Source organism: Coregonus lavaretus (assembly GCF_964263955.1).
Source record: "Coregonus lavaretus genome assembly, chromosome: 2".
NCBI classification, from domain to species: domain Eukaryota; kingdom Metazoa; phylum Chordata; class Actinopteri; order Salmoniformes; family Salmonidae; genus Coregonus; species Coregonus lavaretus.
In genome coordinates this window covers 19,645,480-19,672,283 of record NC_139989.1, presented here as the reverse complement: position 1 = coordinate 19,672,283, position 26,804 = coordinate 19,645,480, and the positions used below count along the sequence as shown (strand labels likewise).

At 43.5% G+C, this 26,804-nt stretch overlaps 1 protein-coding gene across 1 annotated transcript in view; it reads right to left on the bottom strand.

Annotated features, from left to right (window-relative positions):
* plxdc2b (plexin domain containing 2b) overlaps nt 1-26,804 on the bottom strand; it is a 196,634-nt gene that overhangs the window by 125,947 nt on the left and 43,883 nt on the right. Inside the window, exon 2 of the mRNA XM_084144470.1 lies at nt 11,345-11,595. Coding sequence (XP_084000596.1) covers nt 11,345-11,595 — 251 coding nt within the window. The remainder of the gene's footprint in view (nt 1-11,344; nt 11,596-26,804) is intronic.

The window sequence follows — 26,804 nt, the reverse complement described above, 5'->3', positions numbered from 1 at the left end:
CCTTCCTTCTGCCCAGCACTGGTCTAACAGAGTCTTTAGAGTGTAGAGTGTGATTCTGTCACCGAAAACGTTTAACCATCCTTATTATTATTATAATTATTTTTTGGAGTGGCGGCAACGGTGGCCCGCCACTGCTAAGTGAATATAGGGGAAACACTGACAAAATAGAACTAGAAAGTGTAATCTTTCTGATGAAAAAAATTGTGCTTGCTTCGGCTGTCCAAAGTATTTTTATGGTAGTGGAAGAAATGTATACGAGGATAAATAAACTAACGGAGTGCAGCACTAAGACATAAGCCAACATCCAGTAAATTGTATTATATTCAGTGCTAAATTTGAGCCGGATACACCTCTCCGTTTTGGACTGTTTCGTTCCGGAACCTTTTTGGCCAGATCCGTTACCTCTTGTGGCATGAAAAATCTCTCACAGATCTAGAATGAGATTCAATTTCTATGATCTCTCTCCCTCTGCTCTGATAGACATGAGCCTGCAACTCTCATCTCTCCAGCATTGCACTTCATAATTTATTTCCTTTTAGAATCATAGGCAAAGGGCTCTGGAGATGCTGCAGCATGCCTGATAAATTGATTTTTTTGTTGTTGCCAAAGTTATAGAATTACTGCTGTCTGTTCAGAAATAAATGAAATAATTCAGAATAGCCTTCTACACCATGAGAAAGCCTAACATTTTGCCACAGAGGATGAATAGCTTCTTTTAAAAATAGCCTATCTGTGGAGTGTAGCCCCATAACAAGGCATAGCCTACAGTTGGGAACGCGCAGCAAATCTGTCAGTGAACAAACAGCATGCAGACAAAACTGGCCTTTCGCAATATTTAAAATAGCCTACAATTGCGGGAAAACACAGGTTGGAAAGAAAATGGCTCTTGCTGAAAATACTAATCTGTCAGCTGTAGGCTACCAAAATATTTGATCAATTTCCAAATATTGTTTTACAAAGTAAAACAATAGAGAACGAGGCTTTGGCATGAGCGCATAGACCATCACCAGCTAGTGAGCTATGCATGATTGCGTGAGTCATTTTTAGGACAATAATTTCCTCCTCATATTGTAGCATATAATATGTGTCTACACACACCTAGGCCTAGGCTATTGATGGATTCAAGACAAGGTCGTTTTCATTGATCTCAGATTCTCAGTTTGTCAGTGTCAAAGTAGACTGCCGTTTCAATTATTTGTGCGATATTATGGTGCTTTCAAGACAACTGGGAACTCTGAAAAAAACGAGGTCGAATCATGACGTCAGTGATCTTCAGGTCGGAATGTCGGAGCTCTAGAAAGTGGCCAGAGTTCTCCACTTGGAATTCCAAGTTGGATGACCATTCAACACAAATTTTCCCAGTCTCAGCTCGTTTTTTCCCGATTTCCCAGTTATCTTGAACGCACTGAAGTCGGAAGTCAGAGATTTCCCAGCTCCGAGTTCCCAGTTGTTTTGAATGCAGCATTAAAATAGATTAAGCCAAAGTTTCCAGTCATGTAAAATGACGTAGAATTCCATGAAATGCGTTTATAAAAGGCAAAAAACATCCCGGACCCTAGGCCACAATTTTTTTCCCCCCGTGTGTGCAACTTCTGTGCCTCTACTCTACTGCTCTATGCCACTACGCAAATGTGATGATATGCATGCAATGCTTTATTATAGAAGGTTATTTTTTTTCTCATGCGTTCCAGTACCTCAGAGCTCCCCAGGTCACCCCCCCCAAACCCCCCCCCCCCCCCCCCCCCCCCCACGCTCAGTTTTTGTTCCAGCACCTCTCGATTTACAAATTAAGCACTGATTATATTTATACTGAGACTAGTCCGTGTGTCTGTTTGTTGACATGCTGCTGCTTAGTACTGATGAGGTGATCCAGTCTTTGATAAAGCCATGTGGAATTTAACATGGCATCATCGCCACAATCATCCCGCACCACATTCACCTCATTCACAACGCTACAGCAATATCACCACAACACCACAACAAACGCATGGCTGCCAAGCCTTCCCAACTCCCAAGCCATGATTAGGGACAACATGTACTGACTGGTTCAGCGGTTTGCTATTTGTCACGATGAACAAGGAATTCGTCACACAATCAATATAAAATCTTGAATGCAATGGGTTTAATGTTAGTTCATTCCCACACTTTGTACCACACCTGAAAGTCATTGTGGTTTACCTGAGAAGACCTTTAGTCCCAAAATGTTTTGCTTGTCAGCAATCAGGTTTTCAAGATATGTAACTTTCAAACTACAGAAATCATCCCCCTATTATGTATTTTGCATCATATGATTAACAGGACAACCACTGGTGTACCGGACACCCTGTAAGGTGGGGGGGCCCCACAAGCTCTGGGGGCCCATGCGCCCGTCATCGATGTCTATTTGTTCGTATTTTTTCTCCACAATTTCGATCTTGTCTCATCGCTGCAACTCCCCAATGGGCTCGGAAGGCGAAGGTCAAGTCATGCGTCCTCCGAAACATGACCCGCCAAACCGTGCTTCTTAACACCCGTCCGCTTAACCCGGAAGCCAGCTGCACCAATGTGTCAGAGGAAACACCTTTCAACTGACGACTGAGGTCAGCCTGCAGGCACCCGGCCCGCCACAAGGAGTCGCTAGAGCGCAATGAACCCAGTAAAACCCCCGACCAAACCCTCCCCTAACCCAGACGATGCTGGGCCAATTGTGCGCCGCCCTATGGGACTCCCGATCACGGCCGGTTGTGATACAGCCTGGGATCGAACCCAGGTCTATAGTAAAAAAAAGTATTTCCATATGTACTAGGAAGCGAAGTGTTTGTTTCTTGGGCTTCAGGAATGTGACTGAAAAAGTGTCCCAGGTCTTGAAAAATAAGGGGGATATCGGCGAAAGAATGCCGTGGTCAAGGCTACGACAGCGCCAGTGCAATGAGTGGTGCTTCCTCAGGTGTTCAAAAGCTCATATCAGACCGAGAGCCTAATGCTTCTTAGGTAGTTCTTTATGAACTTTAGTTTGAAACCGATCTCTCTGCAGAAGCAACAGTTACAGATATGGTAAAAACAGCTTGATTGCCTTAGCAACATCAGGGAAACTGAGCAGAAGGGAGGAGTGCTTCAAATACAGCAGCTCTGCAACATCTTTAATGGATCCTCTCATTCTCCTTAATTGCCAGCTTAAACACGTTACGGAAAGAGATTAACTGTATAGGAAGCTCTGGGGACAGGACGTCTGGATACTGGACAGCCAATTAATTGGCAGATGCAAGTAGATTATCATATTTAGCAGACAAGAGTCGTTGAGGGCTTGAACAAAAAAAGCGGTTTGCGATTTTGGTTCATACTGGTGAACCGATGTTTGAGTTGTGTGGTTGCAATATTAACAGTCCCTTATATCTGGTACAGTATATCTTGGCATGCATCATTCAAGACTACGTTTAAATTGTATGCAACACAATGGACATATAATGCACAATGTATCAGGAAAGATTGTCTGGGTTGGCAATAAATACTAAGTATAGGAAATAGTCGGGCCCGCAACCTGGCCCTACTGTCACGCCCTGGCTCTGGGGACACTTGTATGTTGAGCCAGGGTGTGAGTTTCCTTTGGGTATTCTAGTTGTTGCATTTCTATGTTGGCCAGAGTGGTTCTCAATCAGAGGCAACGAGTGTCAGCTGTTGCTGGTTGTCTCTGATTGGGAACCACATTTAGACAGGCTGTTTCCCCACAGTGGTTGTGGGATCTTGTTCCTTTTGGTTTGTACCGTAGGACTGCACGTATCGTTTGTTGTTTTGTTCGGGTGATTACTCTATTAAATAAAATACGGGGCAGCAGGAGACCGCGATAGAGCGGCCCAGCGGGTTGGCAGAGGAGGCCGCCAGGTTACGGGGGCCACTGGTCAAAGAGGGGAAGGAAGGTGTAGAGGCACGGCGAGAGGTACTGGGGTGTGTTACCAGTCCGGTCCGGCCCGTTCCAGATCCCTGCGTAGGGCCAGTGGTGTGTGTCCCCAGTACGGTCCGGTCTGTTCCTGCTCCCCGCACCAAGCCTATGGTGCACGTCGCCAGCCCGGCCCGGCCTGTTCCTGCTCCCCGCACCAAGCCAATGGTGCGCGTCGCCAGCCCGGCCCGTCCTGTTCCTGCTTCCCGCACCAAGCCAATGGTGCACGTCGCCAGCTCGGCCCGGCCTGTTCCTGCTCCCCGCACCAAGCCTATGGTGCGCGTCGCCAGCCCGGCCCGGCCTGTTCCTGCTCCCTGCACCAGGCCAATGGTGCGCGTCGCCAGCCCGGTCCGGCCCGCTCCTGCTCCCCGCACCAAGCCAATGGTGCGCGTCGCCAGCCCGGTCCGGCCCGCTCCTGCTCCCCACACCAAGCCAGTAGTGTGCGTCGTCAGTCCGGCACGGCCCGTGCATGTTCCACCGGTGCCTGGTCCGGCACCGGTCAGCTGCTTCACGCCGGAGCTAGAGCAATCCGCTCCACCAGTGTGCAGTCCAGCTCCGGCCAGCGGGGCCAGACCGGACCAGGGGTACTTTGGGGGTTTGGAGAGGGAGTGGGGATCAGGCCCGGAGCCGGATCCGCCGCCAAGGTGGAATGCCCACCCGGTCCCTCCCCTGTGGTGTTTGGTTGGCGCGGCCGGAGTCCGCGCCTTTAGGGGGGGGTACTGTCACGCCCTGGCTCTGGGGACACTTGTATGTTGAGCCAGGGTGTGAGTTTCCTTTGGGTATTCTAGTTGTTGCATTTCTATGTTGGCCAGAGTGGTTCTCAATCAGAGGCAACGAGTGTCAGCTGTTGCTGGTTGTCTCTGATTGGGAACCACATTTAGACAGGCTGTTTTCCCACAGTGGTTGTGGGATCTTGTTCCTTTTGGTTTGTACCGTAGGACTGCACGTATCGTTTGTTGTTTTGTTCGGGTGATTACTCTATTAAATAAAATATGTTCACCTTCAACGCTGCGCCTTGGTCCTCCTCCTTCGACGATCGTGACACCTACAGACCGAGGACTTAAGGAGAGTAGGGGAGTCTCTCAAGGTGGATCTAATTTCATGTATAAAGTTTATAAATAGCACCTAAATCGCACCTAAAGATGGTATATAGCTATGGATAGTACACTGCATAATGAAACCATCCCTAGTATCCCTAGTAACAACAACTTTCTATCCAAGCTTGGAGATGTCAGCGCGAGGTGGGCTCATGTCATGCACTCGGTCGCGTCATGTCATTGTTATGAATGTTCTCAAGCCACCCTCTACCGGCGGCGCCATAGTGGTGCCCTAAAGTGGTGATAAGCACAGTCATTCTGGACGGAGGCCAACTACTGTTTCGTCTAAATTACACTATAGTGCCTGGAAATACGATATTTAGTAGGAAACAACTTTGTCAGCATTATCATGTCGTCAAATTGACTTTAGACAGATGGCAATGTTGTCTTTAGTTTGTCAAAAATAGCTAGCAATGCTAACATTAGCTAGCTAAAATCCGGTGGCCTCCACTCAATCTTAGCTAGCTAGCTACCGTTATACTGCATCTAAAGTCAATCTGGTGACACCAAAATAATGACATAAGGCTTTCCTACTAATTACTTGCCTCCTTTTGAATGTCATTGTATTTCCAAGCCACTGTAATGCACTTTTGATTACATCTTCATCAGCACACATTGACGATGCATGGAGTAGAATGCTCAGTCGGGCATTAGTCCAAAAAGAACGTTCAAAACCAATATTGTGGCGAGTGAATACAGGGCATGAATACAGGGCAATGAGGACAGCTGTATATTCTAAAAAATCTATTGGTAGCTGATTCGTATTCTGTTGTATCGAAAATGTCTTTGACAATCTGCAATATTTGAATTTCCAACTGTAATTACTGAAAGAGTAATTACATTATTGCCACCAGCCAGCAGTCTAAAAATGGCAGCAATGTGACACTGTGTATAGCTTCGTAAAATGTTAGGCTTAACCTGAGAAAATGACGACCAAATAGGCCGACCAATAAACATTTATCCATTAGCTGAAGCAAAGCTATGCCCTGGCACCATAGAAATCCTATCATCGATTCAAGACATGCAGCCACATAGACATGTTGCAATCTTAGCACCATGGACAGCGATCGGTAGTATACTTTGTGAGTGACTGTCTGGCTGACACATTTTTTAAAGGGGGGGGGCAGAGAAACTGTGTTACGTAAGTGATGACAACCAACATGGTCTTACTTTCTATTGGCAAAATATGACTAAACTTAAACAATAATACATCTATCTACAACACATGTTTTAGGATCACACTTAAATATTCAAATTTGTGTGTTCACCATAGTTTTCTCACCACTACATTCCAAATTCTCACCTGATGACCTGTTTGTCCTCTCCCTGCCTCAACATGGGCGGTGTTCTCTCTCTAGCTCTCTCCACTGACTGTCTCTAACCCCTTCCATGACAACCAAATTAAATCAGAATGTAGGCAACAACTGTTTTGTCATAGTACTTGGGCTACAGTCAGCAAAGATGACGAGTTGAACTGATAGTGCCTTTTAAAACAAATTCTCACCTGATGACCTGTTCGTCCTCTCCCTGACTCAACATGGGTGGTGCTCTCTCTCACCCTCTCTATTGCCTGTCTTTGAACCCTGCCATGATCATATGACCAAATACCATTATCATGACAAAAATGGCTGACCTTAACAATGGGGTTAGCTTATTAACATGAATTAGATGCTGCTTTTATTAGCTAAATGATTTATTTACTGGCAATATGTTTAGCTACAGTTGAATTCTGAAGTTTACTTGCACCTTAGCCAAATACATTTAAACTCAGTTTTTCACAATTCCTGACATTTAATCCTAGTAAGAATTCCCTGTTTTAGGTCAGTTAGGATCACCACTTCTTTTTAAGAATGTGAAATGTCAGAATAATAGTAGAGAAAATGATTTATTTCAGCTTTTATTTATTTCATCACATTCCCAGTGGGTCAGAAGTTTACATACACTCAATTAGTATTTGTTAGCATTGCCTTTAAATTGTTTAACTTGGGTCAAACGTTTCGGGTAGCCTTACACAAGCTTCCCACAATAAGTTGGGTGAATTTTGGCCCATTCCTCCTGACAGAGCTGGTGTAACTCGCTTTTTCAGTTCTGCCCACAAATTGTATATAGGATTGAGGTCAGGGCTTTGTGATGGCCACTCCAATACCTTGACTTTGTTGTCTTTAAGCCATTTTGCCACAACTTTGGAAGTATGCTTGGGGTCATTGTCCATTTGGAAGACCCATTTGCGACCAAGCTTTAACTTCCTGACTGATGTCTTGAGATGTTGCTTCAATATATCCACATAATTTTCCTTCCTCATGATGCCATCTATTTTGTGAAGTGCACCAGTCCCTCCTGCAGCAAAGCACCCCCACAGCATCATGCTGCCACCTCCGTGCTTCACGGTTGGGATGGTGTTCTTCGGCTTGCAAGCTTCCCCCTTTTTCCTCCAAACATAACGATAGTCATTATGGCCTAACAGTTCTATTTTTGTTTCATCAGACCAGAGGACATTTCTCCAAAAAGTACGATCTTTGTCCCCATGTGCAGTTGCAAACCGTAGTCTTTTTTATGGCGGTTTTGGAGCAGTGGCTTCTTCCTTGCTGAGCGGCCCTTCAGGTTATGTCGATATAGGACTTGTTTTACTGTGGATATAAATACTTTTGTACCTGTTTCCTCCAGCATCTTCACAGGGTAATTTGCTGTTGTTCTGGGATTGATTTGCACTTTTCACACCAAAGTACGTTTATCTCTAGGAGACAGAACGCGTCTCCTTCCTGAGCGGTATGACGGCTGCATGGTCCCATGGTGTTTATACTTGCGTACTATTGTTTGTACAGATGAACATTGTACCTTCAGGCATTTGGACATTTCTCCCAAGGATGAACCAGACTTGTGGAGGTCTACAATTTTTTTTCTGAGGTCTTGGCTGATTTCTTTTCATTTTCCCATGATGTCAAGCAAAGAGGCACTGAGTTTGAAGGTAGGCCTTGAAATACATCCACAGGTACACCTCCAATTGACTCAAATGATGTCAATTAGCCTATCAGAAGCTTCTAAAGCCATTAAATCATTTTCTGGAATTTTCCAAGCTGTTTAAAGGCACAGTCAACTTAGTGTATGTAAACTTCTGACCCACTGGAATTGTGATACAGTGAATTATAAGTGAAATAATCTGTCTGTAAACAATTGTTGGAAAAATTACTTGTGTCATGCACAAAGTAGATGTCCTAACCGACTTGCCAAAACTATAGTTTGTTAACAAGACATTTGTGGAGTGGTTGAAAAACGAGTTTTAATGACTCCAACCTAAGTGTATGTAAACTTCCGACTTCAACTGTAGCTATCTGATTACATAGTACCAGTCTATTATGAATTGTACAGTGTAGTTAGCTAGCTAGCTATGTAGCCATTCATTCATTTACTTACAATTCTATGCCCCAAAAAATATTTTCTACTCTTTGGTATTGTTGTGCACCTCCATTAAGGGCATTAGCTACTTTTTCACTAGGGTGAACACTGACTCACTGAGTGCTGCTCATCTGAAACTGCAGTTGAAAAGGAAAAGGTGGAGATCTAGATACTGTGCTAGCTTTGGTGGTAGCTTAGCTAGCTAACATTAGCCTAGCTAAAATAGCCAAACTAGCATTGCATCACTTGGTATAAAACTATTTTTACACAATATTATCTCATCACCAGTAGTTCGCTAGTTACACAACAACATAGGAATACATTTATGAAATGTTCATGACCTTTTACTCATTTACAATTTCCAAACATTTACACATTGGAGTGCTGTGAATATAGCTACCTCTCCTCAGCAAACACCACAAAGAGAAAGAGAGAGAGCATAGCGCACGCGAAAAGGGAAAGAGAAGAAATTGCGCATTGCTCCGTTCTTCTTACAAGCCATGGGCCAGCTGCCTCTGGGGAGTGGGGACCGGGCGCAACCAAAAGCATATTTGCCGGCAGGGCTATCCAATCATAAAATGAGGAACTGAGTAGCACTGTGGTGAAAAGCCACATAAAGCCAGTAGTTGCCTGGTGCTTTAGAGTATATATTTTTTTCTTCCAATCAATCATACTCATAATGGTATATTATTGAGGGGGTCAAATTTACCTCTTTCTAATATTGAGGGGGTCATGACCCCCTGTCCCCCCTCCCCCCCGCAAGTTACGCGCCTGGTGGTGTGTGTGTGGGCGCACATGGTGTGTGTGTGTGTGTGTGTGTTTGTGCATGTGTGTGTGTGTTAGCATGCATGTGTTTGTATGTGTGTGTGAGTGTGTGTGTGTGTGTGGGTGGCTGCATGTGTGTATGTGTGTGTGCGTGCATGCATGTGTGTGTTTAGCTGAAGATCAAAGCGTCTTCTGTCATCACACAGAGCGAATCTGGGGCTGCAGACCTGAGATGATTTGAAGGCACACAGAGACTTAACGATCCGTCTGGACCAGTCGCACTGCCATCATCGTTACGACTGCCTGAGCGCTAGGCTGCAGCGGTGAGCTGGGCTAGTAGGCACAATAACAAGGGACCTGGGTCCTTGCCTTTCATTTACAAAGGGACACAGTGACACACAGACCAAGAGCCAGCAATTCATCTCCAGCTGGTCTATTGCCTTGTGACTTTCGAGGGGGATGTCAAAGTTAAGGGGGAATACAACCACTTTTCAACCCCATAATCATTACTTCCAGCACCATACCAGTGTCTCTGTGAAAACAGCACATTTCTACATTATGTAGTTAAAAAGATAAGAAGGAAATAAAATTGATGATGTAAAAAACTGTGATTTTCAAATGAGATTCAAGGTGACGGAGGGAGCAGGGAAATGTATTCTCCCTGGCTATAAACTCGTTGCAGTTTTTACCTTTTAATGCAATTTCATGATGCCATTTGTTAGGACCATAAAAACGTGCCGCTTTCATGTAGACACTGGTATGGTGCTGAAGATAATACAGTATCTTCAGAAAGTATTCACACCCCTTGACGTATTCCACATTTTGTTGTGTTACAGCCTGAATTCTAAATTGATTAAATATATGTTTTTTCTCACCCATCTACACATAATACCTCATAATGACAAAGTGAAAACATGTTCTTAGAAATTTTTGCAAATGTATTGAAAATCAAATACAGAAATATCACATTTACATAAGTATTTACAGCCCTGAGTCAATTCATGTTAGAATCACCGTTTGGCAGTGATTACAGCTGTGAGTCTTTCTGGGTAAGTCTCTAAGAGTTTTGCACACCTGTATTGTACAATATTTGCACATTATTCTTTTTTAAATTATTCAAGCTCTGTCAAGTTAGTTGTTGATCATTGTTAGTCAGCCATTTTCAAGTCTTGCCATAGACTTCCAAGCCGATTTAAGTCAAAACTGTAAGTAGGCCACTCAGGAACATTGATTGTCATATCGGTAAGCAACTCCAGCGTATATTTGGCCTTGTCTTTTAGGTTATTGTCCTGCTGAAAGGTGAATTTGTCACCCAGTGTCTGTTGGAAAGCAGACTGAACCAGGTTTTCCTCTAGGATTTTGCTGTGCATAGCTCTATTCCGTTTATTTTTATCCTAAAAAACTCCCTTGGCGATGACAAGCATACCCATAACATGATGCAGCCACCACTATGCTTGAAAATATGAAGAGTTGTACTCAGTGATGTGTTGTGTTGGATTTGCCCCACACATTACGCTTTATATTCAGGACATAAAGTTCATTTCTTTGCCAATTTCTTAGCAGTTTTACTTTAGTGCCTTGCAAACAGGCATGCATGTTTTTGGAATATTTATAACAGCAGGTTATGATGAATGCCTACCTGGGGGTGTGCTGAGCTTTAATTTGATATTAAGTATTCATCCACCAAAAGCTCCCCTAGTCCTGTTTTTCATTATCATCTAATCACTCTGTTCTCGGGTTGTCTACTTTTTCTCCTCTGGGAGTTGCCCAGGAATAGTTTTGGGACTAGTTCTAGATTAAAGAGGATTGAGGAACTAATGCAGTTTAGGCTCTGTTCATATTCTAATAGAGACCTCACAGGTAAATCCAGACATTCTCCCTCCCTGTCTCAGAGGGTTACCTGGGGTGTTCACTCTGTGGGCCCAAGTGTTTCCCCTAAATAGCTTTTCCTTGGCGGAACACAAAGCCCCCTGAAGTAACAAAGTTCTGGTAGGCCTCCGCGCTTCAGCAAACAAAGGAAAGTATGAGGAGCTCAACAACAATGACAGGAATCCAGGAATCCAATAATAGGTCTTACCCAGAAAAAACTTCCCAAAAAGGACTAGTTCATGGTAAACAGGTTTGGTGCTAAAAATATCAAATAATATGTAGGGGAAACACTGTTGGTGTACTGTACCTCTATCTGGGAGCTGTTGTCAGTGTCCTGGCTGTCCTGTGCTGAGAGCAGGCCTGGAAAGGCCCCCTCAGGCTGGTCTTGACCCTGGTCTTGGTCCTGCTGATCCTGGTCCTGGCTGGCCCTGTTACTGTCCATGTTATGTGGTTGTTCTGGGGACAGCCACCTCCTCCACCGGTGACTGTACAACTTCACATCCACTGCCACATCCTCCTCAGCCACTGGCTGCCCCTGCAGGTAGGAGTAAGAGACCCCTTGGGAGCAAAGATAAAGAGGAAGAGGGGAGATGAGTAAAGCGCTACAGTATAGGAGGAATAGGCTGGTTTTTGTCGCAGTGAAATAGGTACACTTTATTCTAAGAGAAATAAAGCAATAATATCAAAATTATTCAATTTACAAATACATAGAATAATGAAATTAAAAGAACATAGATTTAAAAGCCATTTTTTATTATACTGATATTTTCCTTTCCTCAAAAATGTAAAAGGTGATTACAATATAACTCCTTTATTAGCGCAATAATTCTGCTCTCTCCTCAATATAATTTGTAAGCCAAGACATTCTCAACTATTGACTTTTTTAAGTAGTTAAACTGAAATGAGAAACAGGCTATATTGTACACCAGTGGATCCTAGCAGCATAATTACATAGAACAATAATATTTTTTATGGTCAATAAGGCAGTGGTCCAGTGGTGGAGCCAAAACTCTGGTCTGGTCATTAATCTTCTGCCACTCTCATAACTCACTGTCTCAGCAGACTATTCCTCATTGCATTAGGGAGAAATTATACTACTTTGGATGAAACACATGCAGAATAGCATTGAAGCAGTGACTCAGCATATTTAAGACACACCAGTGGCCCATAGTCATACCTAGCCTACCTAGGGCCAAGAGTTTTTCCTGGCCATTTGATCTGACCAGGATAAACTCTGATCAGGAAAAATGTACAGTCACTTCACTAACAGTTCCAAACTGCTGTGCTGACTGACTGCATTCTCACTGCAGGTGGCGGTTGGTTCCCTGTGTTCAAACAGGTCACAGTGAGGACAGGACAGGACACACACACACACACACACAGCAAGCACGCACTTGCACTAGAGGTCTTCACGTCCTGAAATGGACCTGGGGCTTTCCCACCTGGACCCAATATGCATAAATAAATACAGGTTCCGTATAAACCTGTTTGGATCCAGACCCGGTCCGATCCAATCCGAGTGAGCAAAGCAGCAGGAAAATAATAGTTTTAACTAACGTTACTTTATTAACCGGAGCTGATACAGTGCAAGAGGAGGGAGAGACGTGCCGCTCTAGCAGGCATGGGAGGGACCATACAGTGAGCGAGTGACTTAGGGAGCAGAAGGGAGAGGAGAGACAGCAACCAAGCCGATTCACGCTATAGTAGACTAATAGCTGCCATAGCTAGGTTATTTATTGTCAAAGATGATTGAGTAGTACCTGTCTTGGACTGCTTGTTTGAATCAAACCGGGACAAGAAGCTAGTTAAGCTAGCTAGACTAACTGAGGCTGCAGTTCAGAATATTACTCAATTCAGAATATTAAGTAGCAGCCAGCCTACCTGATGGCTCTTGGTTGTTGTAGCCTATCCTTCTTCTTTAATTTTTAATTCCGTAATTTTAATCCCATCTTCCATTGATTAAATATCTCCTAACTTTTCGCCACACATGGAGCGAAGCTCTATGACAGTAGCCTACTGCCGCTTTGATGATTTACGATTGGCCAACAACAAGCTACACACACCACACTCAACTCTCGTGAAAAGCAAGAGCAGCAGCATAAATTATACAATTTCTCTCTCTTTCTCTACTGCAGGAGTTGCGTTCGGAAATGCACGAGCCAGTTAAAATTACACATACTGTACCCGTGACAATCATATCAGATCCGATAAATTATTTAAAATTCTGGATCTGGACCCGCGCAGGTCTCGGGTACAGGTGGATCCACGAAGACCTCTAACACACACACATGACATAAGGCAGATCATCACTTCAGACAGTGTTATCCTAGAGCCTGCCTGGTCCAGGTTGATCCTTTTAATCACTTTCCCACCTAAAATACATTTCCCAGACTCATACGAAAACTGACATTAGTTCAAAGCCTGCCTGCCTGACCTTTAATGTCATTCCAGCTGTACTAATGAGGTTAGTTGTATAAACAAACAACAAACAGCTGTTTTTTCCCCTCTCTCTCTCTCTCACTCTCTCTCTCACTCACTCACTCACTCATCCTCCCTCCCCTCTTTCCTCCCCTCTCTTTCTCTGGGCCCCAGATAGACCAGAAGTGTTCACCATGAGAGCAGGAGTAGGGAGGTGAGAGTGGAGTGGAGAGGCTTAACATGCTAATGGAGACTAGTGGAGGCTGACAGTTTCACTCTGTAATGAGCATCTGCAAAGTAAACAGCTCAGAGACCAGGGAGACTAACTAACTAACTCTCTCTCATACACACACACTTGCAGGAAGAACTGCAATAATTCTAAAGATGGTGCTGAGGACACTACACCGAGTCCAATGTGCTGTACTTAAATGTACTACTGGCTTAACTAAACCCCCCCCCCCCACGTGAACTCTTCTCATTATGAAGTCTAGGCAGCTATGTCTGTTTGGAGTATGTAACATGCTGCTAATTACTATGCATGTGTCTCTCTCTCTCTCTCACACGTCCACCGAGACAATGTATGCTTGCAAGATGCCCTGTCAAAGGACCCTGTATATTTCAATCCAAGGGGAACTTATACATTCCAGGAACACACATAATCTCTCACCCTCCAAAGTATCTTTGTTAGACACTTCAATATATATGGTGGAAAGTTGGCAAAAGAGAATACTTCGGAACACACCATTACTGGAAAATGGAGACCCTTAACAAATGTGTTTCCTGGAATGTCTTTCTCTGAGTCACTGTGAAGAAAGAACACCTGCGCTGGTGTCTGTTCATCACGCTCTCTGTAATGGCTTATGCTTCTCCCAACTGGTTCAGGGCCAGTTAACTCTCTCATTGTCAAGGAGAGACTCCATGGTCTGTGTTAGTCATTTTAGGAGGGGAAAGTACAGACCCCTGAGGAACACCCCGAATAAATTCGCAGCAGGACGAGTCTTCTCCATGGATGTTTGAGTTCCTTCAGCTTTTGTGTGAGAGGAAATATTCCCCCTCCATTCCTCTTTTACTCCCTCTGAATGCCCTGCATACCTTTGCTGTGACTCTCAAGAGTGGCTCTGCTCGCCCGACTCACACCTGTCAACACGACTAATCCACAAAACGCCAGGAGAACTGTATTTGGTTTCACCAAAAGCTTTCAAGAACATTTAGGCGATCATAAAATCTTGACGTAAAGGAGCTGTCTGCACCCCTTCTTTTCATTATCATCCTGGGTATTAGAGTCCTGCTGGTTTTCCCCTTTCTCTGGTTGTCTACCTGACTCAATGGCACTGACAGGACACTTCCGTACAAGGCTGGCCCATACTGGAGAGAGGAATGTTGTGTGTGTGTGTGCCCACAAGGAAAAGGGCTATTTTAGGCTTAGGGGTTAAGTTTAGGGTTACAATTAGGGTTAGGGTTTAGGCTTAGGTTAAGGGTTAGGGTTAAGTTTAGGGCTAGGGGTTAGGGGAAATAGGTCCCCACAAGGATAGTAAAACAAATGTGTGTGTTTGTGTGTGTGTGTGTGTGTGTGTGTGTGTGTGTGTGTGTGTGTGTGTGTGTGTGTGTGTGTGTGTGTGTGTGTGCGCGTGTTAACGTGCGTGGTGGAGGGAAGCCTTTTGGCTCTGACTGTCTCTTTTTCAGGGTGTCAGAGCACTCTTTTCCACCTCCCCATTGAAAGTAGCTCCATCAATGTAACAGGAGCCCCTGCCAAGCACATGGAGATACCTCCCTGGGACCAACTGGGGCCCTCAGGTATGCACAGAAACCCTGGACATATAGCCACCTTTATAAGGTGGGGCTGAGAGACTGAGGGGACAAGTGATTGTTCTGGGGTTGACATGTATAAATAATGATCAAAAGCCATTGAGATCCTATAAGACACTGAGGTCATAAATAACCTTCTGGGGACAAGGTGTACTGGATGTACCTAAAACTCAGTGATGTTTCATTTTGACTTTATTTCACCAGGAAGTTAGCCTTATGAAACCAGCCTGATCTCATGAGCGCAGCAGTCGGTCTGCTTGACCAGGTTACCAGGAAGTCCCATTGAGGTCAGAAAACCCAAGGGAGTCTCCCCCTGGAATCCCCCACAGCTAACTTCCTGGTGAAATTAAGTCAAAATGAAACATCACTGAGTTATTTATGACCTCAGTGTCTTATAGGATCTCTATGGCTTTTGAACATTATTTATCCATGTCAACCCCAGAACAACCACTTGTCCCCTTTGTGCTTTTCCTCTGAAAACTATTTTGACAAAAACAGCAAAAGGTGAATACTTAGTCAGAGAAATCACACATAATTGGATGTACACTGTGAAATAATTTGAAATTATGAGGCTTCAATTAGAATTCAATGGAAGTAAATGACAATTATTTCTGCGATCGTGCCGGCGGGTTCCCCTCATTAGTGATCATTTAGTGAGTGGTGTTGGCAGGAGTACTCTGTCATCATCCACAGACACAGCTGGGAGCCTTGGAAAGGTCAGCCGCGGCGCTAGAAACACGAGCCAGAAAAGTCAGAAAAGATGATGATGTAAAAAGTAAATGGCGATGCAAACGACCTTCCCCTACCGTTCTTCCCCCTTTCTTCCTCTTTAACGTTTCTGAGCACAACGGGTGAGCGGGTGAGTGGCGCTGGTTCACATGCTTGAGTTTTCAAAACCTACTTGATTTATTAATCTTAATTAATCTCCTGAAGAAGAAAAAAATAGTGAGGTTGTCCCTTATGGCTAGATGAGGGAGTGAGAGAGAGGGGAGCGAAGGAGAGAGAGAGAGAGAGAGATAGAGAGAGAGAGAGAGAGAGAGAGAGAGAGAGAGAGAGAGAGAGAGAGAGAGAGAGAGAGAGAGAGAGAGAGAGAGAGAGAGAGAGAGAGAGAGAGAGAGAGAGAAAATGCCCCAAAAAGAAAAGAAGGACCAAGCTTTTCTGTCTAACTGAGAGGGGATAAGGGAGAAGAGAGTGACAGAAGGGTTGGAAGTATTCCTCTATGAGTTTGGATTCTCAAGTCTAACTCTCCTCATGAGTCTGTCTACCGTCGCTCGTCCAGGATATCGATTCACAAGATCAACACTATACTCCATAAAACACATCAGAAATAACAGTGTGGCACAGAGTACAGACACTCTGCTTCTGCTGGGTAGACATGAAATGAATACTAGATAAAGGTACATCATTATATAGAAGATAAAAGCACTGGGTGAGAGGAGATGGGGTGAGAGGAAAGGAAAGATGTACACTACTCGTACTTTCTGTCAGTCAATGACAGCAGCAAACAGCGAAAATGGCCTGCGCTCTGTCAAAAGAGAACTTGAACTCTCCTTGTCCCAGATATTCCCAAAGGGTATGTTTGACATTGGCCAGATGGGCTGGCAGACAGGCAAGGCAGACCTGATGCTCTCACACAAGTCAGAGCAGAACCTAACACCTGAGGACGTATAGGGTCACCCAAGTGCAAGGGCAGGGGCATGGACACACGAACACAGAGAGAGGGAAACAACGAGAGAAGAAAACAGAGGAAAAACATAGGTAGCATCCAAAATAGCACCCTATTCCCTATAAATGTAGTGCACTATATAGGGAATAAGGTGCAAAATGGGACTCATTCATAGATAGAAACACCTTCCAGGAGGATATTTAGCAGCCATGGTCAATCTAAACAGAGGCAGTTGCCAGATAAGCCAAGGCAGAGAGAAGATCTGACCGATGAGTTAATAGAGTTTTAGTGGAGATGGCTGTCCCTGTCTAGACCTGATCTCACATCAAACACAGTGCCTTGCAAAAGTATTTATCCCCCTTGGCGTTTTTCCTATTTTGTTGCATTACAACCTGTAATTTAAATGGATTTTTATTAGGATTTCATGTAATGGACATACACAAAATAGTCCAAATTGGTGAAGTGAAATGAAAAAGAAACTTGTTTCAGAAAATTCTAAAAAATAAATAATGGAAAAGTGGTGCGTGCATATGTATTCACCCCCTTTGCTAAGAAGCCCCTAAATAAGATCTGGTGCAACCAATTACATTCTGAAGTCACATAATTTGTTAAATAAAGTCCACCTGTGTGCAATCTAAGTGTCACATGATCTCAGTATATATATACACACCTGTTCTGAAAGGCCCCAGAGTCTGCAACACCACTAAGCAAGGGGCACCACCAAGCAAGCGGCACCATGAAGACCAAGGATCTCTCCGAACAGGTCAGGGACAAAGTTGTGGAGAAGTACAGATCATGGTTGGGTTATAAAAAAATATCCAAAACTTTGAACATCCCACGGAGCATCATTAAATCCATTATGAAAAAATTTAAAGAATATGGCACCACAACAAACCTGCCAAGAGAGGGCCGCCCACCAAAACTCTCGGAGCAGGCAAGGAGGTCATTAATCAGAAAGGCAACAAAGATACCAAAGATAACCCTGAAGGAGCTGCAAAGCTCCACCGCGGAGATTGGAGTATCTGTCCATAGGACCACTTTAAGCTGTACACATCACAGAACTGGGCTTTACGGAAGAGTGGCCAGAAAAAAGCCATTGGTGTTTGCCAAAAGGTATGTGGGAGACTCCCCAAACATATGGAAGAAGGTACTCTGGTCGAGATTAAAATTGAGTTTTTTGGCCATCAAGGAAAACACTATGTCTGCCGCAAACCCAACACCTCTCATCACCCCGAGAACACCATCCCCACAGTGAAGCATGGTGGTGGCAGCGTCATGCTGTGGGGATGTTTTTCATCGGCAGGGACTGGGAAACTGGTCAGAATTGAAGGAATGATGGATGGCGCTAAATACAGGGAAATTCTTGAGCGAAACCTGTTTCAGTCTTCCAGATATTTGAGACTGTTATGGAGGTTCACCTTCCAGCAGGACAATAACCCTAAGTATACTGCTAAAGCAACACTTGAGTGGTTTAAGGGGAAACATTTAAATGCCTTGGAATGGCCTAGTCAAAGCCCAGACCTCAATCCAATTGAGAATCTGTGGTATGACTTAAAGATTGCTGTATACCAGCGGAACCCATCCAACTTGAAGGAGCTGGAGCAGTTTTGCCCCAGTGGCTAGATGTGCCAAGCTTATAGAGACATACCCCAAGAGACTTGCAGCTGTAATTGCTGCAAAAGGTGGCTCTACAAAGTATTGACTTTGGAGGGGTGAATAGTTATGCACGCTCAAGTTCTTAGTTTTTTGTCTTATTTCTTGTTTGTTTCACAATAAAAAATATTTTGCATCTTCAAAGTGGTAGGCATGTATCAAATGATACAAACCCCCCAAAAATCAATTTTAATTCCAGGTTGTAAGGCAACAAAATAGGAAAAATACCAAGGGGGGTGAATACTTTCGCAAGCCACTGTATGAGGTACTGGGGCTGTCACCGCTCCTTCACAGATTTACTCTGTACTCTCTTTGATAACACTCTTCACAACCAACTCTCAATTCATTTAATCAGTTAGAGCTGATATTGTGCAGAAAGTGAGTGCAGTTTTCACTGTTGATTATAATTACACTATTATAATGTATTGATTAATATTATAATGTATATGAATCTTACAGTAGTTAATTTTAGTCATAGTTTAGGCTCTCTGAGAGGATAATTGTTTTATGCTGTAGATGCCTCTGATTTGTCTGTTCCACAAAGTGTGGAGACAAAAGAGGAACATTAACAATAACACATGTGAGACAGACATGGAAGCCATGCACGCTCCTTTCAGACATTGTAATTATACAGAAGAAAGTGTGCTGTGTTTTCTACCTGTTCCAACATGTCCCTTGACTGTTTTCTACCCTAAAACACAGACTTGTTATTACCCCATAGAGCTGACATGGACAGATTAGAAGTCCTCCGGGGACAAACAGCACCTGTTCAGAGCTGCTGAGACACTGAAAAGAGATGCATTCTCGCTGCGTCCCAAATGCTACCCTATTCCCTATGTAGTGAACTACTGAATATATTTATTACATATTATAATAAGGTATACCACCTTATTGTATCCCAACAATGGGATTTACATAGGCTTTTAGGGAACTCATACAATTCTGTAAACTTCATTGAATCTTCAAAAACATCAGTGTTCAACCTTAACATGTGATAACTATACAAGAGAACAGATTAAGAGGAATGATGTTTACTCTAATGGGTGGCTAAAAATAACTATCTGAAAGCCACGCCCCTACTAAACTATGCCTCCAGTCATCTGATCGGACCCACTGGGGCATATCTCAATAACCCAGCACCAATAACCCAGCACCCAGCATCAATAACCCATCATTTTTTAAAAGAAAACAACCCAACTAAGTGACCCAACGCCTGCAACCCAGCATTTGGGTCAACCAAACACGCAGAGTGTAGAGTGGTGGGCTGGCTACCTGTTCTTCTTTTGAAATCTATGAAACCCACATGCACGTAAAAGCACAATAGCACACACTGGCTGAAGTGATCCCTGTGCTGTTAAAGTAGGGTAGACCGGGAATAAAACACACTCAAACTGAATGCAAATAATCTCTATGACAGTCACCTCTGGGTACATCCTGTCATCCTGTCTGTCATGCCCACACGATTGCTGCAGACATGTTGTTTTGTCAACAATTAGGCCCATCTTTCTAGATGAAGTCTCCGCATTACAAGCATCTGCTGAGCTACGGGGTGAGACTACAAATAAGATGCAAAGAGACTTCCGGGATCGACAATGTGTCCAATACTGTATCACATTATCCAGGGGGGCAAACATTTAGACATTCTTTGACACAGCCAAATGCAGAACTCCACAGTACAGATCTCCACAGTACAGATCTCTACAGCACAGAACTCCACAACACAGAACCCCACAGCATAAAGTAATCAAGGCCCCCTATGGACCCTGGTCAAAAGCAGTGCACTACATAGGAAATAGGGTGCCAATTGGGACTTAACCTAATGCACCCTAGCTCACTCAGGTACAGTTGAAGTCGGAAGTTTACATACACTTTAGCCAAATACATTTAAACTCAGTTTTTCACAATTCCTGACATTTAATCAGAGTAAAAATTCCCTGTCTTAGGTCAGTTAGGATCACCACTTTATTTTAAGAATGTGAAATGTCAGAATAATTGTAGAGAGAATGATTTATTTCAGCTTTTATTTCTTTCATCACATTCCCAGTGGGTCAGAAGTTTACATACACTCAATTAGTTTTTGTTAGCATTGCCTTTAAATTATTTAACTTGTGTCAAATATTTTGGGTAGCCTTCCACAAGCTTCCCACAATAAGTTGGGTGAATTTTGGCCCATTCCTCCTGACAGAGCTGGTGTAACTGAGTCAGGTTTGTAGGCCTCCTTGCTCGCACACACTTTTTCAGTTTTGCCCACACATTTTATATAGAATTGAGGTCAGGGCTTTGTGATGGCCACTCCAATACCTTGACTTTGTTGTCCTTAAGCCATTTTGCCACAACTTTGGAAGTATGCTTGGGGTCATTGTCCATTTGGAAGACCCATTTGTGACCAAGCTTTTACTTCCTGACTGATGTCTTGAAATGTTGCTTCAATATATCCACATAATTTTCCTTCCTCATGATGCCATCGATTTTGTGAAGTGCACCAGTCCCTCCTGGAGCAAAGCACCCCCACAGCATGATGCTGCCACCCCCGTGCTTCGCGGTTGGGATGGTGTTTTTCGGCTTGCAAGCAACCCCCTTTTTCCTCCAAACATAACAATGGTCATTATGGCCAAACAGTTATATTTTTGTTTCATCAGACCAGAGGACATTTCTCCAAAAAGTACAATCTTTGTCCCAATGTGCAGTTGCAAACCGTAGTTTGGCTTTTTTATGGCGGTTTTGGAGCAGTGGCTTCTTCCTTGCTGAGCAACCTTTCAGGTTATGTCGATATAGGACTCGTTTTACAGATACTTTTGTACCTGTTTCCTCCAGCATCTTCACAAGGTCCTTTGCTGTTGTTCTGGGATTGATTTGCACTTTTCGCACCAAAGTAAGTTCATCTCTAGGAGACAGAACGCATCTCCTTCCTGAGCGGTACGACGGCTGCGTGTTCCCATGGTGTTTATACTTGTGTACTATTTACATTTACGTCATTTAGCAGACGCTCTTATCCAGAGCTACTTACAGTTAGTGAGTGCATACATTTTTCATACTGGCCCCCCATGGGAATCGAACCCACAACCCTGGCGTTGCAAGCGCCATGCTCTACCAACTGAGCTACACAATGGTACAGATGAACGTGGTATCTTCAGGCGTTTGGAAATTGCTCCCAAGGATGAACCAGACTTGTGGAGGTCTACAATGGTTTTTCTGAGGTCTTGGCTGATTTCTTTTGATTTTCCCATGATGTCAAGCAAAGAGGCACTGAGTTTGAAGGTAGGCCTTGAAATACATCCACAGGTACACCTCCAATTGACTCAAATTATGTCAATTAGCCTATCAGAAGCTTCTAAAGCCATTACATCATTTCCTGGAATTTTCCAAGCTGTTTAAAGGCACAGTCAACTTAGTGTATGTAAACTTCTGACCCACTGGAATTGTGATACAGTGAATTATAAGTGAAATAATCTGTCTGTAAACAATTGTTGGAAAAATTACTTGTGTCATGCACAAAGTAGATGTCTTAACCGACTTGCCAAAACTATAGTTTGTTAACAAGAAATTTGTGGAGTGGTTGAAAAACGAGTTTTAATGACTCCAACCTAAGTGTATGTAAACTTCCGACTTCAACTGTATATGCGTATATACAGATCCATATTCAACCAGGGTAGGAACAGAATACCATATATCAAGAGTGACATTTGATTATGCAGATCATTTAAAAATATTAAAGTGGAACAAAGTACTCCCAATAGTCTTGTAACATGTTTGGGTCTGTCGTAAAAATAAAACTGTGTGCCACAGGCCGAGCGGAAGAAAGGCGAGAAAAACAGGCCATAAATAATAACACCCATCCAAAGTGTTAATTACATTCATGCGAGAGCTGGGGGAGATTAATTAGCTCAAGACTAATGTTGCGTTCACACTCTGGTCCACAGTGCTCGGGGAAACTGATCCAATGAAGAGGTCTGTCAGAGTGTGTGTTTGGGTGGGTGGGTAGAGAGTATGTGTGTGTGTGTGTGTGTGTGTGTGCGTGCGTGTGTGCGTGTAGGGAGGGAGGGAGGGAGGGTAACATTCTGGTTTAGCTCGAGATCCAAATTAAATTTGTTACATCTGAAGCAGCTTTCTCTCACTCGGGTATACACCTTACAGATCCATATTCAACCAGGGTAGGACCAGCTCAATAACACAGTCATTGAAAGATGGCCTTACTTTAAAGAAGAATCCATTCAGTCTATCACCAGTATCCTTTATGGAGAGTATGTTGAAACTTGTTAATTATATGGAGTTTCCTGAGCAAAGGCATCCAGTCACAAATATACAGTCACAAACCTCAATCACAAACCTCAAATACATGGTCACAAACCCCAAATTCAGGGTCACAAACCCCAAACACACGGTCACAAACACGGACTCAAACCACCAGTGAGTCTGCTCTCACCACTGTGGCTTTCTTTATATTAGTGGTTCTCTATACTCAAAGACTGGTCAGTTTATGTATTGTACAGAACACACTGCACTTACTGTAACACACACACGTGCACACACACAACACACACAGAGAAGACATGGAGAGGGAGAGCGTGAAAAATAGAGAAAGAGAGAAGGAAAGAGAGAAAGAAAGAAATAGAGAAAGCGAGAAGGAAAGAGTCAAAGGAAGAGACAAAGAAAGAGACAAAGAGAGAAAGAGAGAAAGAGAGAAAGAAAGAAAGAGCTGGAGAAAACAACAAAGGGAAGTGAATTACTGCCTAACATTACTGTATGGTGTGAGTGACAGAGGACTTCAGGTCAGCCAGCCATGGAGTGTGTCATATTTAGCTAGATTGAGAGATAGTGTACAGGACAGAGTGCTGTGTGTGTGTGTGTGTGTGTGTGTATGTGTATGTGTATGTGTGTGCGCGCGTGCATGTGTGCGTGTGACAGAGAGCAGGTTCTCATTCTCCATGGTCTTGGGGCACTGAATAATTCTATCACAAGAGAACAAGCCTGGCAGGCAATGTATCATTAAGAATTACACACCACCTGTAAAATATTATACCACATCACTATTTGCTCCAGTGTATGTATAATAGTATGTTTGTTATTCACTGCAGAAAAAGCATGAGAAACATTGTCACAGAATATTGAACACTTTTCACATTAAAGCACTCTCTCATCGGAGCAACCTCAATCTCTTTTTTCACTCTTCTCTTCTCATATATTGCTCCCTCAGAGGTGTTGCTTAGCAGAGGCGTAAATTTAAAGTGGTCACAGCTGTAGTAGCAGTGAATGGACTGGGTTAAGACGTACAAAAAGCCCTGAGCTCAACTCAGACATACCACTTCACTTCAATACTAGTCCCTTCATCCCCTACACTTTCACCTATGTCTATGTGTGTGTGTGTGTGTGTGTGTGTGTGTGTGTGTGTGTGTGTGTGTGTGTGTGTGTGTGTGTGCGTGCGTGTGTGCGTGTAGGGAGGGAGGGAGGGAGGGTAACATTCTGGTTTAGCTCGAGATCCAAATTAAATTTGTTACATCTGAAGCAGCTTTCTCTCACTCGGGTATACACCTTACAGATCCATATTCAACCAGGGTAGGACCAGCTCAATAACACAGTCATTGAAAGATGGCCTTACTTTAAAGAAGAATCCATTCAGTCTATCACCAGTATCCTTTATGGAGAGTATGTTGAAACTTGTTAATTATATGGAGTTTCCTGAGCAAAGGCATCCAGTCACAAATATACAGTCACAAACCTCAATCACAAACCTCAAATACATGGTCACAAACCCCAAATTCAGGGTCACAAACCCCAAACACACGGTCACAAACACGGACTCAAACCACCAGTGAGTCTGCTCTCACCACTGTGGCTTTCTTTATATTAGTGGTTCTCTATACTCAAAGACTGGTCAGTTTATGTATTGTACAGAACACACTGCACTTACTGTAACACACACACGTGCACACACACAACACACACAGAGAAGACATGGAGAGGGAGAGCGTGAAAAATAGAGAAAGAGAGAAGGAAAGAGAGAAAGAAAGAAATAGAGAAAGCGAGAAGGAAAGAGTCAAAGGAAGAGACAAAGAAAGAGACAAAGAGAGAAAGAGAGAAAGAGAGAAAGAAAGAAAGAGCTGGAGAAAACAACAAAGGGAAGTGAATTACTGCCTAACATTACTGTATGGTGTGAGTGACAGAGGACTTCAGGTCAGCCAGCCATGGAGTGTGTCATATTTAGCTAGATTGAGAGATAGTGTACAGGACAGAGTGCTGTGTGTGTGTGTGTGTGTGTGTGTATGTGTATGTGTATGTGTGTGCGCGCGTGCATGTGTGCGTGTGACAGAGAGCAGGTTCTCATTCTCCATGGTCTTGGGGCACTGAATAATTCTATCACAAGAGAACAAGCCTGGCAGGCAATGTATCATTAAGAATTACACACCACCTGTAAAATATTATACCACATCACTATTTGCTCCAGTGTATGTATAATAGTATGTTTGTTATTCACTGCAGAAAAAGCATGAGAAACATTGTCACAGAATATTGAACACTTTTCACATTAAAGCACTCTCTCATCGGAGCAACCTCAATCTCTTTTTTCACTCTTCTCTTCTCATATATTGCTCCCTCAGAGGTGTTGCTTAGCAGAGGCGTAAATTTAAAGTGGTCACAGCTGTAGTAGCAGTGAATGGACTGGGTTAAGACGTACAAAAAGCCCTGAGCTCAACTCAGACATACCACTTCACTTCAATACTAGTCCCTTCATCCCCTACACTTTCACCTATGTCTATGTGTGTGTGTGTGTGTGTGTGTGTGTGTGTGTGTGTGTGTGTGTGTGTGTGTGTGTGTGTGTGTGTGTGTGTGGTCTAACTTTACTATCCTTTTGGGTTCAGTCCCCAAAAGGAAAAATCATATTTTAGGCTTAGGGGTTAGGTTTAGGGATAGGGTTACAATTAGGGTTAGGGTTAGAATTAGGTTTAGGGGTTAGGTTTAGGGATAGGGTTACAATTAGGGTTAGGGTTAGAATTAGGTTTAGGGGTTAGGTTTAGGGATAGGGTTACAATTAGGGTTAGGGTTAGAATTAGGATTAGGGGTTAGGTTTAGGGATAGGGTTACAATTAGGGTTAGGGTTAGAATTTGGTTTAGGGGTTAGGTTTAGGGATAGGGTTACAATTAGGGTTAGGGTTAGAATTTGGTTTAGGGGTTAGGGTTAAGTTTAGTTTTTGTTTTTGTTCTAGGGTTAGGGTTTGGGGTTAAGGTTAAGGTTATGGTTAAGGTTAGGGTTACGGTTAGGGTCAGGTTAAGGGTTAGGGGTTAGGAAAAATAGGATTTTGAATGGGAATACATTTTTTGGTCCCCATTTGGATAGTGAAACCAACGTTTGTGTGTGTGTGCGCACATGTACAATATTTATTCTGCTTCTCACACTTTTCCATCATTGTGAGAAGTTATGCTAACTAAGACAAGGATCCTTAGAGTAAGAGAGGAGGTAGGGACATATTCTGTCTACCTGAGAACCCGAGATGGACTCAGTTCCCACGTCTCTACAGTACAGGAGTTGGAACAGGATCATTAGCTCAACCTTTTGATTACCATCCAGTGTAAGAAAACCATTGAGCCATTGAGTTTGATTCACTATTATACTGGTATATCAAATAACTTCACTTTGTGTGAATGAAAATGACCGTTGGTTGGATGTTTGGTCATTAACATTCATTCTCTCTCTCTCTCGCTCTCTCTCTCTCGCTCTCTCTCTTCAGAAAGGAAATGAGGGTCATGTCTCCCGAGTGGCGCAGTGGTCTAAGGCACTGCATCGCAGTGCTAGCTGTGCCACTAGAGATCCTGGTTCGAATCCAGGCTCTGTTGTAGCCGGCCGTGACCGGGAGACCCATGGGGCGGCGCGCAATTGGCCCAGCGTCGTCCAGGGTAGGGGAGGGAATGGCCGGCAGGGATGTAGCTCAGTTGATAGAGCATGGCGTTTGCAACGCCAGGGTTGTGGGTTCGATTCCCACAGGGGGTATGAAAAAATAAATAATATATACACTAACTGTAAGTCGCTCTGGATAAGAGCGTCTGCTAAATGACTAAAATGTAAATGTATGTCATTTCAAGCACATCGATCAACGTTGGTGCTTTGGTCTAAATGACTGGTTATACACTGCTGTCAATTTAACTGCAATCTCTTAAGAGGAGTGTCTGCAGCCAAACAGTGTATGTGTGTGGGGGGGACCCTGTTTGTGCCAGAGACCCCTTAACTGAG